The sequence below is a fragment of the Sphaerodactylus townsendi genome, linkage group LG12, assembly GCF_021028975.2.
Source record: "Sphaerodactylus townsendi isolate TG3544 linkage group LG12, MPM_Stown_v2.3, whole genome shotgun sequence".
In the NCBI taxonomy this organism is placed as follows: domain Eukaryota; kingdom Metazoa; phylum Chordata; class Lepidosauria; order Squamata; family Sphaerodactylidae; genus Sphaerodactylus; species Sphaerodactylus townsendi.
In genome coordinates, this window is record NC_059436.1 from 11,403,120 (window position 1) to 11,419,449 (window position 16,330).

Sequence of the window (16,330 nt, forward strand, 5' to 3'; positions counted from 1 at the left end):
TGGATCAGTAATGGCAGGGAAGCATGAAATCAGAACCCCAGTTTGTTAATGTGTGGTTTTCAGGAGAGGAGGAGCATTTTGGCCTCTAACAGCCCAATCCAAAGGGACCGGGGACAAATGGATTTATGGAGGTGGTGTGCAAGCTCATGCCAGCACATTTACCCATCCCACCAGTGTATTTGGCAAATGCGCAGTGGGGTGGGCAAGCTGGAAGGTGGGCAGGAACCATGGAGCTCAGCAGCACCCAACCTGGAGAGGAGGCTGGCCTTCAGAGCTGTGTTCGTGTCCAAGAGGGTGTCAGAGTGGCTTGAAGCTTTCCTGGGGGCGGAGCCAATTTTTGTACTGTTCATGAATATGTCTTTCTTTCCAATCTTCTGTGGAGGCTTGACTACAAATGCCCATCTTGGTCCTACACCCTCCATGTGTTTCTCTTCTCTTTCATAATTTGGATTGACAAGTCTTTATAATAATAATTGTGCTTCAGTCATGAGAACTGGATTCAGCCATTGAAATTAATCCACGATACTTGAGAAAACTTTGAGGTCTGCTGCCAACTTTGGACGACAGCATAGGTATTTGCAGGAAAGTATATTGTTTGGACCCCAAGTTTTCCCCTGCTGCTAGAGTTATCGACAACAAGGTGAGGCCTGGAGTTCTCCTGGTACTGTAACTGATCTCCAGACTACAAATCATTTCCTCTGGACTCTGGAGCAAATGGTGGCTTTGGAGAGTGGAATCTAAAGTCTCGCATCCTCATGGGATTCTCTCCCCTTCCCAATTTCTGCCAAGTCTCCAGGAATTTTCCAAGATGGAGTGGGTAACTCTCCTGCAGGTAGTAAGGCAGACTTTTCATCAAAGTCTACATAAGGTGGTGCGTTTTTAATTTATATCTATTCTAAAGAGAAAAGTGTCCTTTAAAAACTCTCTTTTCTTCAGAACTGAGCACTAACGTAGCTGGAAATTTGCCACTGTTGGCAACATTGGTCCAACAAACCTTGCACTTAAAGGAGAGACACCCACCCCCCCCTAGCATTGTCTGTTCCATTTAAATGTTGTATTGATTTTCCCGACGTGTTCCAGCAAAAATGGGGCACTTCCCCAGCTGTAGTTAAACAGAACACAAATCTAGTGGCGCTCCCATCCTCTCGGGGTGGAAATCACAGCTGTGCGAATGTGCATATTCAATCGCCAAGTTCGCCTTACTAGCCTCCGGCCAGCAGAGGGCGTAATTCGGAAACTGTGAGACAGTTGGCTCGTGCCGGGGAGACAGTTTGAGGAGGACGCATGCGCACATCTTTTTCCTCCTCTTCCACAAAGCTATGGCGGAATCCCCTCTTCTGAAGAAGAAACGCGAAGAGAAAGAGGGTGAGAATGGGACGGCCGAGTCCCAAAAGGAAGGTGCGACCGCCTCTGGCTTCCCTCTGGCAGACCTCTCTGTGCAGAAGGTGCTCAGGGAGTCTGCGCGGGACAAGATCATCTTCCTACACGGGCAGGTACCAACGGTTTCGTATGAGTATTCTTGGGAGCCGGCACGGACCAATCAGCATCGAAGGGCGGGAATAACCGACCATCACTGTTTAGCCCCGCCTCCTTAGAAGTCTCATCTGTACGTCACCAGAAGGGCGGTGCGAGAAGAGGGAAAGCCTGCAACCGTGCCCAGTTTTTGTTTTGTAAATCTAATATCTTGCCTTCAAGTAAACATTAAAAAGGTGCAAATGCCAGCCTTTAAGTACTGCAGGTCAGTACTTAAGTCAGAAAGTGGGAGGAGGTGTTGCAAAGAAGGAACCGTGAAATGCAGGAGCACAATGCACATAGTAGTTAGCTTTGATGCATCGTGGCAGAAATTAGCCTCTGTAGTGAAATAAGTATCCTATGGCCTATTAATAATAATAATAATAATAATAATAATAATAATAATAATAATAATAATAATAATAATAATATTATTCAGCCCTGGGTATCTGAATTTGTGAATGAGCTCATGTTCCTCAATCTCATGTTCTAACCTTCCCTTGAAGCTTCTCTGAAGACTGCCACTCTTAGGCCAGCAGTGGAATCACCTGGAAGTTAAAAATGTTTCCCCGCTGGTTTTTAAGTATTGTGTTTTTTATATTGGATTCATGACCATTTATTGTTTTGCATAGAAACTGTCCTGTTTGTCTCATGAAGAGAGCAGAAGGGCATTGATGACTTTTGATAGTATATATAAATTTGGAAGGTGAACAAGTGAATGAACTGGAGATGGCATGGGTGAAGTTGTTAGGACTGGTGATGGTGTTGTCAGAGTGAATATGGGGATATAATAGGTGTCTTGGTTTGTTGCAGGCTCCGGTATCAGAGTCCATGTCCATGTCAAAAACTATTGCTGTAGGTGAGAAATGGTTTAAGGTTAGAAGGCTGTCAGTAGGCATGAAACAGTTTGCCTCCCAGCACCTGTGAAAAAGGTGTATATTGTAAGTACGGTAGATTGTAATGATGCATTGAATTGGTTTTAGCTGAGAGCTGTATGCGACCACTAGTGATGATCTGTTTCATTTGGACCTATCTTGTAGGCCGTTACCCCTTGGTATCATAATGGTGTATTGATCTGGGGTGTTGTGTGTTTTGTTGATCTGCTTCCTTACTACATCAGGCAGATATTATAATTTCAAAAATGTCCGTTGCAGATCTTGCAGATAAAAATTTCCGTCTGAGGAATTGGAACAGATGCTGCTGTAAGTTTAGAGCTTGGCTGTAGATAATGGATCTTTTGGTGTGTTTAGGAAGGTGACTGGAGGCACGTAGATGCATTTAATGATCAGTAGGATTCTGGTGTATGGGTGTGTTATGCTTCGATTATATGTTTGAATAGTGGTGTTCAGAGAATATATTTCTTATAGGGATTGGTTCATGGTCAAGTTGATTGTGGAGTGGAAGTTGCTGGAGGCCTGGTGAATTTTTTCCAGGGTTTCTTTTCTGTGCATCAAAATGATGAAAATGTCATCAATAAATCTTGGATAAAAGAGGAGCGTTAATGGATGTGAGCTCAGAAAGTGCTGCTCCAGGTCACCCATGAAAATGTTGGCATGCGGGTGCTGTGCTGTTGATCTGAAGGAATAACCCTTCACCACATTACAAGTACTTGCAGGTGAGGACAAATGGCGGCACTGGCTAACAAGGTTGGCCATGTGGTTGTCAGGGACAGATGTTGCTAGATGTTTGTAGTTCATCTTTGTGGGCAATATTGGTGATAGAGAGGTTCAATATCCATGGCGGCCAAAATAGTGTTTGCTGGAAGGCTGTATACAGAAAGTATTTTTCTCAGGAGGTCTGTGGTATCTCACACATAACCGGGGGCCTCTCATAAATGCATTCCTCGGCTTCAGCTGTACTTTCTGGTCACCACCAACCTCCCTTCTCCTGTAGTCATATGCAAAGACTGTGATGGGACAGAGAGTTGGTGTTTTGCATAATCATGCTATGCCATGATCTCTTTTTCTCCTGAAAGTTCTTCATTCAGGACAAGAGGGGAGGCTTGTTTCCATTTTTATTTTTTGGGAAGGCATTTTAGAGACATTCCAGACAGGTATTGGCACCAACAGTCTCCCATGGGTGTCATTTTTTTATGTTCACATGTATAATGCCTGAGGCAGGTAAGCAGCCCCAGTTGGATGCTGGGGGCAATGCTTCAGCCGCAATAGGGGCTTCCCTTTGCTACCTTGATGAATGCACAGCTGCGAGTATACATAGTTCTCTGAGGTTGCTGAAAAAAATAACATAAGTGGGGATTCTGCCTCCTAATACCCTCAGCTAACTAGCTAACTAGCTTTCTTTCTTGCTTGCTTGCTTGCTTGCTTTCAAAAAGGAAATTTTGAGTTCTCATGGCTGTGAATATATTCATGGAAGAACATGCCTGATATCTGCTAACGTTTCTAAAGCAAGACAGGTAGTTCATTGGGGGGCACTTGGGTGCTCTCCTCCTGCTTCGTTCAGTGAATAAAAGCTGCTTAAATGACACAAACCAAAAGGAGACAGGCATTTATGGTATATCAGTCACAGAATTAAGCTTTCCTTTGTGTGGTATGTGTGACTGCTTGACTACAGAATTTCAGCTTTTCTTTTTTTTATGGAAACATAGTACTGCACAAATCCCTGCTACTTAAGATGGATGAGGCGGCATATTCTTTTTCCAGATGAATGCGGTGTGGAAGAAAGGATGGAAATCCTGCTGTTGTGGGAAGGCAGAGGTGACCAGGCAACAGAGAAAATAGTCTTAGTGGATAACGGCATCAGAAGGTGGGGCAGGAGTTTGAGAAACTGGTAGAATAAGAGGAGATCAATTCAAAAGGCTGATCAGTTCGGCCTCTCACTAAGGGGCAGCCCTGAAGTTCCAACTGCAAGTGGAGAGCAGATAGAGTTGGAAGAGACTCCAAGGGCCATCAAGTCCAACCCCCTACAATGCAGGAACACATAATCAAAGCACTCCTGACAGATGGCCATCCAGCCTTTCTTTAAAAACCTCCGAAGAAGGAGACTCCACCACACTCCGAGGTCGTGCATTCCACTGTTGAATAGCCCTTGCTGTCAGGAAGTTCTTCCTGATGTTTAGGTGGAATCTCTTTTCCTTCACCTTGAAATAGGCTCAGGGGTCTCCTGCACTTGTGCCAGCCTGTAACATATCACATATGTTGTTGAATATGACCAGCAAGAGTATTTGCCATTCTGATCTCAGCGAGATGTTTTCTCTTGGCCCTCAGCTGGCTTTTGTAGGAGAGAAATCCCACTCATTGGGTAGCCATCCGAAGTGCATTCCAGGTGGAAGTTTTTCCTGCCATTTTCACTGCAGTTGTGGCAGGTTTTGAGGTTCATCATTGGAGACGTGGGTAGATTTGTTGCAGGACTTGACAGAAACCAGGAACTACTAAAAGATGCCAAGAATAAGCTTCTGGGTGCCGAACGGTGGAAGAAACGTGGCGGAGGGCACAGGTTGCCGTTGTTCCCTCTGACAAAGTGCCGGCTGCCCATCTCCAGGCTTAGATTATTTTTCTTATTAGCATATCTATTGCTTTTAGCCTGGAGATCAGTTTTTCATGTTTAGTGTTTAAAGTGGAAATGAATTGCAAACTAGCAGTTAACTCAAATGCTGTAAATAAGATGGATGGACTTGTCACTCAGGGGCCATAAAAATAGGAAATTTGCGAGTGCTCTTTTAATTCAACATTTACAGCTGTACAGTGATTGGGAAGATGGTTCTTACCGAGCGCGGGATACAGTTGGGTTAGTTCTTTTACTGCCCTCTGTAAATCCACCTCTGAGATAACCGATCCACATGATGAAGTGTCAGGAAATGGGAAGGCATCCTTATAATGTCAAAGTAGCATGTAAATTCCAGATAGATAGGTTTTTGAGAAGGCTTGAAGGTGGATAAAACTCTGTAGGTCAAGTGCGGGCCATGCTCATGGATAAAACTAACATGGGGTAGGCAAACGGTAAAGTGGAAAACCAGGATGTTGAACGGCCAAGGTCAGATGTGATGGGCTTCTTTATTGAATCATATCAGAGGTTGGGACTGGACTGGCTGACACTTGGAGCTGTGAGTTTTTCTGAGTGGAGCTGAATCTAGTGGTAGTGGTGGGAAGTGCCATCATATGGCAACCCCGTAATATTTTCAAGGCAATCGATCAGGGGTCTTCAAACTATGGCCCTCCAGATGTTCATGGACTACAATTCCCAACAGCCCCTGCCAGCATGGCTAAGTGGCAGGGCTGATGGGAATTGTAGTTCATGAACATCTGGGGGGCCATAGTTTGAAGACCCCTGCAATAGATAAACAGATGGTTTGCAGTTGTCTGCCTCTGTGTAACCACACTAAACTTCATTGGTGGTCTCCCATCCAAGTACTAACCATGACTGATGCTGCTTAGCTTCTGAGATCTGATGAGATTAGGCCAACCTGGGCCATCCATAACAGGGTACATGCCTGTGTTCATAATGCATGCCTTCTTCCCTTCTGGGAGTGGCATGTGCAAAAGAGCTGTGTGTGAATACTTCAGTCCAACCTGCCATCCTATTGTGTTCTCCTTTTTTGGATGTCTTCTAAAGCAGTGGTCTTCAGTCCATTGGCTCAGTTCCCTTAGGTGGGTTTCCCAACCCTACTTCCTGGACAGGGAGTCCCAATAGAGTTGCCATTTTGTTTGGAAGGATCTGCTTCTAATGTAGGTATGTTGAGAGCCAGGGTGCCTGGCCTCCTGCCTCTCTTTGTGCGCATTGTCAGAGGAGCAATGCAGTGGTCAGATGAAGTCACTCAGTGGCGAAAACATCCCTTCATAGTGACCCTTGGCTTGTTCTTCACCTCAGTACATGGCCTGGTGTTGAGCTTGTTGATGCTTCCTTGGTCATCTGGCTGCAATCCTTGATGCTCATGAACTCAGAAATCTGTTCCTGCCTCTTCATTTCTGCTCTGTTGTCATGTGACTTCCTGTCAGTTGTCTGCATTAAATGGGCCCTGGGTCCAGGAAATGTGAATGCTACGGCTCTAGTGTATGAATGGTCCAGTGAGAGAAGTATTGTAGCGCTGAACAGCATGTGGTTGGTGCGGGAAGCTGAATTTTCCAACACAGAATCACACCTCATGGATTGCAGTGAGTTCTCCCCAAATCTTCATCAAATTATTGTGTGTTGGGCAGGGGAGAGTGCCAAAGATCGGCTTGGGGGTCTCTTGTACTGCTCCCCAGCATGCAGATACTGTCTTTACACAGACTGATGATTTGCAAAAGTGTCGGGTGACCTCTGTCCTGCATGATACAATATGCGCATATTTTACTCATAAAGTTTGCTAGGAACACATCTGTTATTGAGGCTCCACCTACTTTGGGGTGTCAGTTCTCCCATCATAATGTGATTTCCTAAGGTCCTGCCACCGCTTACAATGTGTGCTCTTAGCCAGCGTCCCTGTTGTCACAATAGAACACGGGGGGTGCGAGGAACCTTTGTGTCAATTCCTGGAGCCATTTTGGACCCATTTTCCACGGAGGGGAGGGCACTTGGAGCCACAGATACTTTTTGACATTTGAAATGAGGATAGCCTTGTATATGGGTTTTTTTGCCTTTACATTTGTACTTGGGTAGACAGTTGTAGTGTGTTGCCTCTGGTAGGAGGTCCATGAGAGGTGCTATAAGAGAAAATTGTATTTTATTTGGCGTAGAGAATCACATTTTGAACGACATTTTTCTGTGGGGTGTGTCGGGAAAAGGGTGGAAGCCTTGTGGTAGCGTGCAAAACTGGGCCTGGAGGAGATCATGCGGAGGAATCCTTTTTTGTAGTGGGATGGCTCAGTGGCGGCAGCTGCATGGCCACTGTTGTGGGAGCCATTGTGGCCACAGCTTTGCCTGGAGCAGCTGGGGTGAGGCTTGGAGACACCAGGACTCTTCTGAGTTGTCTGGCACGGAGTGCTCCCTCCCTACTTTTGTCCCTACCTCTTTCTGTCTTTTCCTGGCACCACCTTCTCCTCCGTTTTCCCCACCTCGTCCTTTTTCCTTCTCCCGGTCTCTCATGTCCTTCTCCCTCTTCGTCTCGCTACTCAGTACACTGCCCTCTTCCGCGTGCAGCCCTCCACCTTTTATTCCCTCCAGAGCTTGCCAAGTCCTCTCCACCTCGGCCCCGTCTGGGCGTTGGGTTCCTCCTCCTGCTTCCCTCCTCCTTGCCTGTCCAGGCGTCAGTTCCAGTGCCCGATGGTGCCCTCTGCGGCTGTGGTCGTCGTCCCGCTGCGCAGGCGCGACTTTCCTTGCCACCCACCGCCCTGGCCGATTCGACCAAGTCTGCTGCCTCCACGCCACGCCGCTGTCACCTCGGCCCCATCTGGGCATTGGGTTCCTCCTCATGCTTCCCTCCTCCTCGCCCGTCCAGGCAGCAGTTCCAGCACCTGCTGGTGCCCTCTGCAGCTGTGGCCGTCGTCCCGCTGAGCGGGCGCGGCTCCCCTTGCCGCCCGCCGCCCTGGCCGATTCGGCCAAGTCTATGGGCTCCACGCCACGCCGCCGCCAGCGGCCCTGTCCTCCCTCTGGTCCCATTCCTTTGCTGGCTGGGGCCAGGCTCGGTAGCTGCCTGCCGCTCCCCCACTTCTGCCGACCTTAGCAGAAGGAGGAGGGCTGCCGCCAGCCGTCTCCATGGCGCTCTCACTTGCCGGAGCGCCCGCGGTCGGGGGCTGACCTCTGTGAGGTCTGGGGAGGGGAGAGTCCCTGCTCCCGGACAGCTGTGTTGTGTCCGGAGCCGCTGTGCAGGGGCGGGGGAGCCGCATGCGGCTCCCGAGCCGCACGTTCCCGACCCCTGCAATAGAACATACTCCAGTGTAGGTCTTACCTCCATCTGGCCTTCACCTTGTAATAGTGGGCATATTTTGGACCCAAACTGCTGGATGAGAAAAAATCATGAAGAGTGTATCTATCCACAGTGATTAGTCATGATATCTAAATTATATCTCCGTGGTTTCCATATCTCTGTGCATCATATGCTGGAGCTTGAGGACGCATGCCCATCTCGTAAGGTTGTGGAAGCATTTGACTAATTGTTGTGGGATAAAGAACAATTACATGAATGGGTCTTGCTTCAACCCAGCAAGACAGTTCTTGCATTCTTATTTCTCTAGGTGAACAATGATTCTGGAGATGGGACTGATGCCGTGGTGATTTTGGAGAAGACTCCCTTTCAGGAGAAGAACATTTCGGAACTCCTCAAAAAACACACAAAACTGCAGCTTCAAATGTCCAATGACATCTACAGCACCTATCACCTCTACCTTCCTCCAGAGCTCAACGGTAGGTGGTCAGCATGGGAAGCCAAAACCTTCCAGCACTACACCGTCTGTATCTCACCTTGTGGATTGCAGCGAGGTCTTCCCAAATCTGTGTGTGAATGTTTTCCAACTCATTAAGGATTTTCCAGGAAAGAAGACCACCTGAAGTTTGCCTAATGGCAACCCTTAGCAGTTCATGTTTTACTACATTTCTGGTGGCTCGGTAGCAGCTAAGGTATTCATTCACATTGCTGGTTTAGAGCAGTGGTTACAGGTATGAACCGGATAACCCTTTGGTCAGGTTTTAAAAAAAATATTGTTATTGTAAGGTTGCTGGATAGCCGTTAGGCAAGCTGTTCTCTGCGCTTCAGCCTTTTCCTGTCAGCAACTTGAAAGGGCTCTCTAGCTTTTACTGACTTCTATTGTTCTAATCTGCCTTCCAGACTCTAGCAGAAAGGTGAGGTTTAAAAATGGAACAAGGTCATACGAAGATAGCGACAGGAATCTGCCTTCCCGGGTAGCTATAAGGATTGTTGAGAGTCTGAATGCTGTTCTTTGAACACTTGGGGAAGAATGGTATTAAAATGCAAAGCATTGCCTTCAATATATGCATTAAAGCAGCGGGTGATTCATTTTCCCATTGTACTTCTTTTCTCCAATTGTGTTGTGAATGTGCATTCGGTGATACATTTCTTTTTTAAATAACTTGGCAACATTTCTTAATCTTCCTGCACGGTCAAATTGGAATGGATGCCGTAGGATCGTTCCGGAAAAATCAAGGTAGATGGTAAGGGGGAACACCATGTAACATTCAGCATTGGGGTCGCACAGCTGCAAATTGAAGAAACCTTTGTCTGCTCCCCAGCAAAAGATCCCACGTGATACAGTGGAGTTTAATTGCACTGGTCATCCTCAAGGAGCAGGTTTGACTCTGGAGGGGCAGCAAATCCGCTCCTTGTGGTTTCAACCCTTCTTTAGCAAATCCTCTCCTTGTGGTTTCAACCTTATCAAGCCCCAGAATGCCCCCGCCATGCCCCCGCACCGGCACACGCCTGGTGCGTCATGCACCCTTCCCCCCCCGCTCCCTTGGCGCTACGCCACTGGGCGGGCGTCATTGCAGGCAGCCCTGGTGTAGTGGTTAGGAGCAGCGGACTGTAATCTGGAGAAGTGAGTTTGTTTCCCCACTCCTGCACAAACAGCCTGCTGGGTAATTCTGGGCTCTTCTCTGTTCTCTCTGAACTTTTTTTCAGCCCAACCTTCCTCACAAGGTGCTTGTCGTGGGGAGGAGGAGGGAAGGCAATTAAAAGCAATGAAAAGCTCCTTACAGGAGAGAAAAGAAAAAGTCTTCTTCTTCTTCTTCTTCTTCTTCTTCTTCTTCACAGGTGCCTCTTTTTTGTGCTAGATCGGAGTTGCTCTGGGCAAATAGCAGTCCCTGGACTGGCCCTGCGCTTGTTTGCTTGCAACGATGAGCTCATTCCAGCATCTACAGGCACTGTGATTTCCACAAGGTGGCACCCTTAAACTAGGAATCCAGGAAATGTCCCCACTGGTATCCTCAGCAAGAGACGTGTTGTTCTGTTAACGTGACCAAACGGCTGTCTTAGCCTGGCTTGAAGACCCATTCTTCTGTTAGATCACATTGTAGCCGAGAGCTCTTATTTACATGGCGTAATGAAAAGCATTAACCAGCAGCCTCCTTAATGAGCTGCCTGCCACCCTTGCGCGCCGGCTTGCAGAACTGGACGGTTGTGGCCCCGCCGTGATCTTGTTTGCTCAGAAGAGTGCCCTGCTGAGTTCAGTGGGATTACATTTGTGCAGTGTGAAAACAGCCTAGATTACAAGGAGACGAGTCGAACAGACGTTCTAAACCAACTAGAAGGCTTGCTGAGCAAATAGGATGAACTGTCTAAACCTCCCGGTTGGACTAATGCGTTGGGCTCAGTATCCGCCCAGATGAGACAGAGCGCTGTTTCCATGTCTGTTTTCCAGTGCTAGGGTTCATGCTGAATAAATGAAATGAGTGTCTCTGAGCGTGTGCAAAGTAGCGGTCCCTCGTCACAGCGTGTTAACCGACTCTGATGTTTCTGCAGCTAGCAGGAAAGAATTCTACAGCCAGGGATAGAACTAAAAAAAAATGGTTAGCAACCTTTGCAAACAGAACGTGGCTTGGCTCAGACCAGAGTTTCATCTATCCAGTGGGTCAGTTCTTCACCGAAATGTGGGGCCATCAATATGCAATGGAATTGGGAAGCACGGAGTGAAATTTGAAAACTTCCAGCGTGCCACGAGAATGCTTCTGCTGTGTCTTTGCATAGAAACAGGAATGTTGCTCATAATGTTTTCCTGTATCTTTTAATTAAGCGATTAACATTTTCTTGACAGGAGTGGAGAATTACTTAAACGCTGCCTCCGGGAGCAGACCTCTGCTTGTCGCTTGAAGGTGGTAGTTGGCTGCAAAGATCTGAGTGGCTTATACAGTCTCCTGAGTTTCTTTGCAGGCTTACGTAGAGTGGGATGACACCCAAAGTGATGTTTTCAGAGAGATTTGGATGCAGGCTGATTTGGCCACGCTCAAGAAATTAAAGGCAGCCTCCTGATATTACTTGTTAAGACTTAGCCCAGTTGCAAAGTTGTTTACCAGCTCTTTCTGTATTTCTTAAGAGAACAGTTTTAACCATCCAAAACTTCCAGTTCTTGGCATGTCCCCTTTAAAGGGTCAGGTAGGAACAGGTGATGTGGAATACCTCTACCTGAGACGTGGGAGAGCTGCTGCCAGTCAAAGTCAGCAGTGGTGACCCTGAGAGGTTGTGGCAGCTTGATGTGTGTTCCTGTGAATTCTCTGTGCACTGCAGCAGACTAAGAAGATTTTCAAAAGCCTGGAGGTATCAGGTAGAAGACAGCATTTCTGGGCAATGCCAGGTGCCTCCCTGCTTGGGTAACATTCAGCTTATAACGTGATGTGAAACTGAGCCAGTTCAGCTGTGCCAGACTGGTTTTTATCAGCTTGTATAGGCTTAAGCCAGAACAGCTTCAACCCCTCGCTGGACCAGCATCAGTAAAACCCCACAAGCGTCTTGCCTCCCCACTCTTAAGCTGGTAGATGGCCATGGCTTTGTCCTTGATTCTTTTTCTCCTCGCCCCCTCCCCCCGTAACAACTGAAGCATAACCTCCCCCCCCCCCCATTTCCCTTGGGTGGCAATTAAGAATTACAGGTTCTAACAACCTCTCTCTTGTTGTGCCTTACCTCTCCTCTGCCAATGTTCCTCAAAGGCATGTCAGGAATACTTTATTGTCTAGTTTACGTTCCTTTCTGTCTCCTGTTAGCTTACATAAGCGGATACATCTAGCCATTATAAGTTATAAAAATATTGCTTTAATCTTTAATAACTTCAGTGTGTGCCTGTGTGTTGCTTTTTGGACACCTGTGTCATGCTGCAGAACCGTTGCTGGACCAAATTTGTTCTATGAAGTTGAGAAAGTTCTCTCTTTTGGTTAGGCGGAAGAGCAGTTCATCTTCCCTCTGTTTAGACGTTCTGTGCATTGGTGTGATCCAGGGCCTAGAAGCTTCAAGGAACTGACGTGAAGCCCATCCTCAAATGGGCAGAGAGGGTGTCACGCAGAAGTGGTTCTCCAAGCCCCGCCTTTCTTCCAGACAATCTCCTCCCTCTTTCTTTGTGAATTAGTTTTTTTTTTTTAAAAAAAAACCTGGTTGTTAGTTGCCCTCCTATATGAATGGTGTTTTGGACGAAAACAGAAGCTTGAAAGCATACCTGATTATAGATGAGTGGACCTACAGAGAGGAGCAACCGTTCCTAAACAATAAACCGGGCTTTATTGTTGCTCTGAAAATTGAAATAGTGTAGAAATGTTAAAAGACCCCATCAGAGACAATTTCACATGCTCATCCGAGCAACTGGGAGATGTTTTCTTGTGGTGCAGTTTCACAGTGCTTCATGTATTTTGGTTGGGAAAAGCTGTGTCCCCCCCCCCCTCCCCCATGACTGTGTGGTGTTCCTAGTCGTTAAAACCATGGGATTGCACCATGGGAAAGCAATCCTAGCAGCTTCTCCTGCTTATGACGTTACTCAATCCAACCCGTAACTGTCAAATAAGGAATAATCCAGTGAGCTTATAACACCTTCATTGGGGCGAGAAGGTGAAAAGGGTGGCCGGTACTTAGAGTGTCTACGTGGCTGTCCTAACAGCATTTCCATTTATCCAGATATTTGATGGTTGGAATGTTTTCGATTTCTCCCAGGCCATCTGAACAGATGAGGTTGTTTTGCATATAGAGGCTTGTGTGCATATATTATTCCACGCGCAGCGGTGAAACAGGGAAAAGACATTAGCCGTGGGTGAGCTCCCTGCCATTTGTCTGCGGCCCTTTTTGGCATCTCATTCCGGAGCTATTGCTTTGACACGGCTTCGGGCTGCAGGGAGCCTCCTTTTTTAAAAAAGGAAAGAAAAATGGAGCACGAGTGACTTATGTGATGGCATGTAATCTCTTTCGCTTTTGACGCTCAAAGCTTCTCATTAAAATTTCAGGGAGGAAAATGAGCAGGCAGAGTAAATAATGAAGTCGGCAGCTGGGTTGAGACTTTCCCAAGCCTTCAGCCATTTTTAACCGTTCAGGGCTCATTCCCGGGATTGCATTCCTTTTGAAGAAGGGAAGTGTACTTCTAAAAAAACTCTGGTCCTCCAGGTGGCGACTGTTCAGCTCTCTTCAGACCCTCAAAAGCTGGTGCACAGATTTCTCTTTGACTGGTTTCCTGCAGAAATCTGTCTCCACCCAGCCCCGATTTGTTGTGGATAGATGCTGGCGGGGTAATGGGGATGGAGCTTTTGGACCATGCAAGTGCATGCTGGGTTTTAGTTTACACAGATCTAATTGCCTGCAGACCACCAAACAGGAAATGTTTCAATCATTGATTTGTTTTGCTGATCCAACAGGTCTCTTCTTATGTTCTCACTAGCTGGAGTGAGAATTAAGGGTGCATTGCAAGACGGAAAACAAAAACCTACCCCATTTGCCGTACTTGAATCAGCTGAGTGATGAATAAGTAAAGGCATTTGAAGCCTGTTAAGAGGTTACTAATTGAGTCAAGCGAGGGATGGCCACCAGACTTACCACTCAATCAAATTAACAAATCAGCCCGCAAATTGCTTATGTTAGGGGAGGTGGGGGAGAAAGAATAGTACAGCCACCGTGGTGTAGCGGTTAAGAGCCGTGGACTTTAATCTGGAGACCTGGGTTCAATTCCCTGCTCCTCCACATGAAGCCAGCTGGGTGACCTTGGGCCAGTCACAATCTTTTCAGCACTCTTCGCCCACAGAGAGGCAGGCAATGGCAAAACACCTCCAACCGTCTCTCGCCTTGAAAACCCTATCGAGTCACTATTGCATCATGACTTGACAGCACGCACACAAAGGCTAAGAATGGCAGATTTTTATAAAAGCTTTTCCTGCTTGGCCACCTGGAGACACGTTTTATTCCTCATAGGCGATTAGGTGTGTGGTCACCAATCAGACTGGAACAAACAATTACCAAACTCAAAACAGCTCACCATCCACATATACAATGACTGAACATAGCCTTAACATAGTGGTGCTTTTTGTGTAACTCACAGTGCACAGTCCTAAACGTCTCCCCTTGTCCTTTCACATGGCCTGTCCTTTGCCTTTCTCCAGGCCATCCCTTGACAAGTTGTTCCTGCCCCCTCCTTGGCCCCTTCCGCACATGCAGAATGATGCACTTTCAGTCCACTTTCACAATTGCTTGCAAGTGGATTTTGCTATTCCGCACAGGCTGCAGTGTGCATTGAAAGTAGATTGAAAGTGCATTATTCTGCATGTGTGGAAGGGACCCTTGTTCCCAGCCCCGCCACAATTCAGCCTCATGGCTGCAGTTCAGAGGAACCATTTTGGAATTCCAGTTAGGGATGCCAGCTCCAGCTTGGGAAACTCCTGCAGATTGAGGGGTAGTGTCTATAGAGCATAGGTGTCAAACTTGCTGTCCTCCAGATGTTATGGACTACCGTTCCCATTATCCCCTGCCAGCACATTGCTGGCAGCGGATGATGGAAGCTATAGTCCATAAAATCTGGAGGGCAGCGAGTTTGACACCTATGCTATAGAGGATGGAGTCGGGCAGGGGTTGAGGGAACTCAGTGGGGATGTGATGCACTTTGCCCTCTGAAGCGCCCATTTTCTCCAGGGGAGCTGATCTCTGTCATCTGGAAATCATTCATAATTCTGGGATGACTCCAGGCTCTCCCTGGAGGTTGGCAGCCCTAGTCTGGTGCAGTGAGATTTAACTGCCATAAAACCTGTCCACCTACTTATTCTCCACCCCCATGCGTGCACACACACATGCACAGACAACAGAGAGCAAACAGAGAGCAAAGTGTGTTGGTGTTCCATGATTTATACAAGTTAACACGAACATCCTCGGCAAGACTGGTGTGTGGATGAGAAGCCTGTCTGTAGGAGTCACAGAGAAGTCGCCCTTCTCTCTGTAGATGCTCATTGCCTTTGTTCCGTGGAGGCGGCTTACTGACTTGGTAAGTGCTCTTTTTCTCTCGAAATTCAAAGAAAAGCGAGCCTTTGCAAATATCTCTGCCAGGGCTCTGCATCAGCAAGGACTTTGTAAAATCTGGGAGTCTTGCTGCTAAATCAATTACCCCCAAAAGATAAATGCATGACAACAGGGTAGAGTTCACCCGCTTGGTTTCATGCCTCCAGTAGCTGACTTCAGACATTAGCTGAATAGCAAGCATGCCTTTAAAAAAAGCAGCCCGTTGTTATCTGTTAGGGCTGTGGCAACATCTTGTCTCTCTTGTAGACTGAACAGCATGAGCCAGGCCGGATTACGTCTGGGAGAGGCGGGTAGGCTTCACTGCGTAGAGACATTTTCCATGAGGGAATCATATGCTTTGTGCTGAGTATTTGCACATTCATTTTTAGTAATTTTTGCATTTGCATATTGCATCTCTTCCCTCAAAGCCGATCACACAGTTGCAGTCCTGGCCTGATTGCATGGTGAGGAGCCTGCAAGGACCACCAGGGAATACCTTCCCATCTCCTGCTGTCTGCACAGTTTCTTTCCTCCTGGCTGTTCCTATATCCTCAGCATTCTCTGTTTCCCTCTCTACTTCCCATCCACTGATCAGTCTAACATTTAACTGCCTCCTGTCGTCATCTATATTTATTATTTGTTTGCTTTATTTATAAAGAAGAAGGAGAATAAGAAGAAGTAGAAGAGTTTTGGATTTATATCCCCTCCCCTTTCTCTCCTGTAAGGAGACTCAAAGGATCTTACAATCTCCTTTCCCTTCCCTGCTCTCTAATAAATACCCTGTGAGGTGGGTGGGGATGAGAGAGCTCCGGAGAACTGTGATTAGCCCAAGGTCACCCAGCTGGCAATGCGTTGGAGTGCATAAGTTAATCTGGTTCACCAGTTAAGCTTCCACAGCTCAAGTGGTAGTGTGGGGAATCAAACTGGGTTGTCCAGATTAGAGTGTACCTGCTCTTAACCACTATACCACACTGCCCTATCTTTCTG

The 16,330-nt window shown here is 47.1% G+C and overlaps 1 protein-coding gene across 1 annotated transcript in view; it reads left to right on the forward strand.

Moving 5' to 3' along the window:
• Nucleotides 1-1,279: 1,279 nt before the first annotated feature.
• Nucleotides 1,280-16,330, forward strand: part of DCPS (decapping enzyme, scavenger) — a 61,380-nt gene continuing 46,329 nt past the window's right edge. Inside the window, exons 1-2 of the mRNA XM_048512537.1 lie at nt 1,280-1,493; nt 8,622-8,790. Coding sequence (XP_048368494.1) covers nt 1,320-1,493; nt 8,622-8,790 — 343 coding nt within the window. The 5' untranslated portion in view covers nt 1,280-1,319. The remainder of the gene's footprint in view (nt 1,494-8,621; nt 8,791-16,330) is intronic.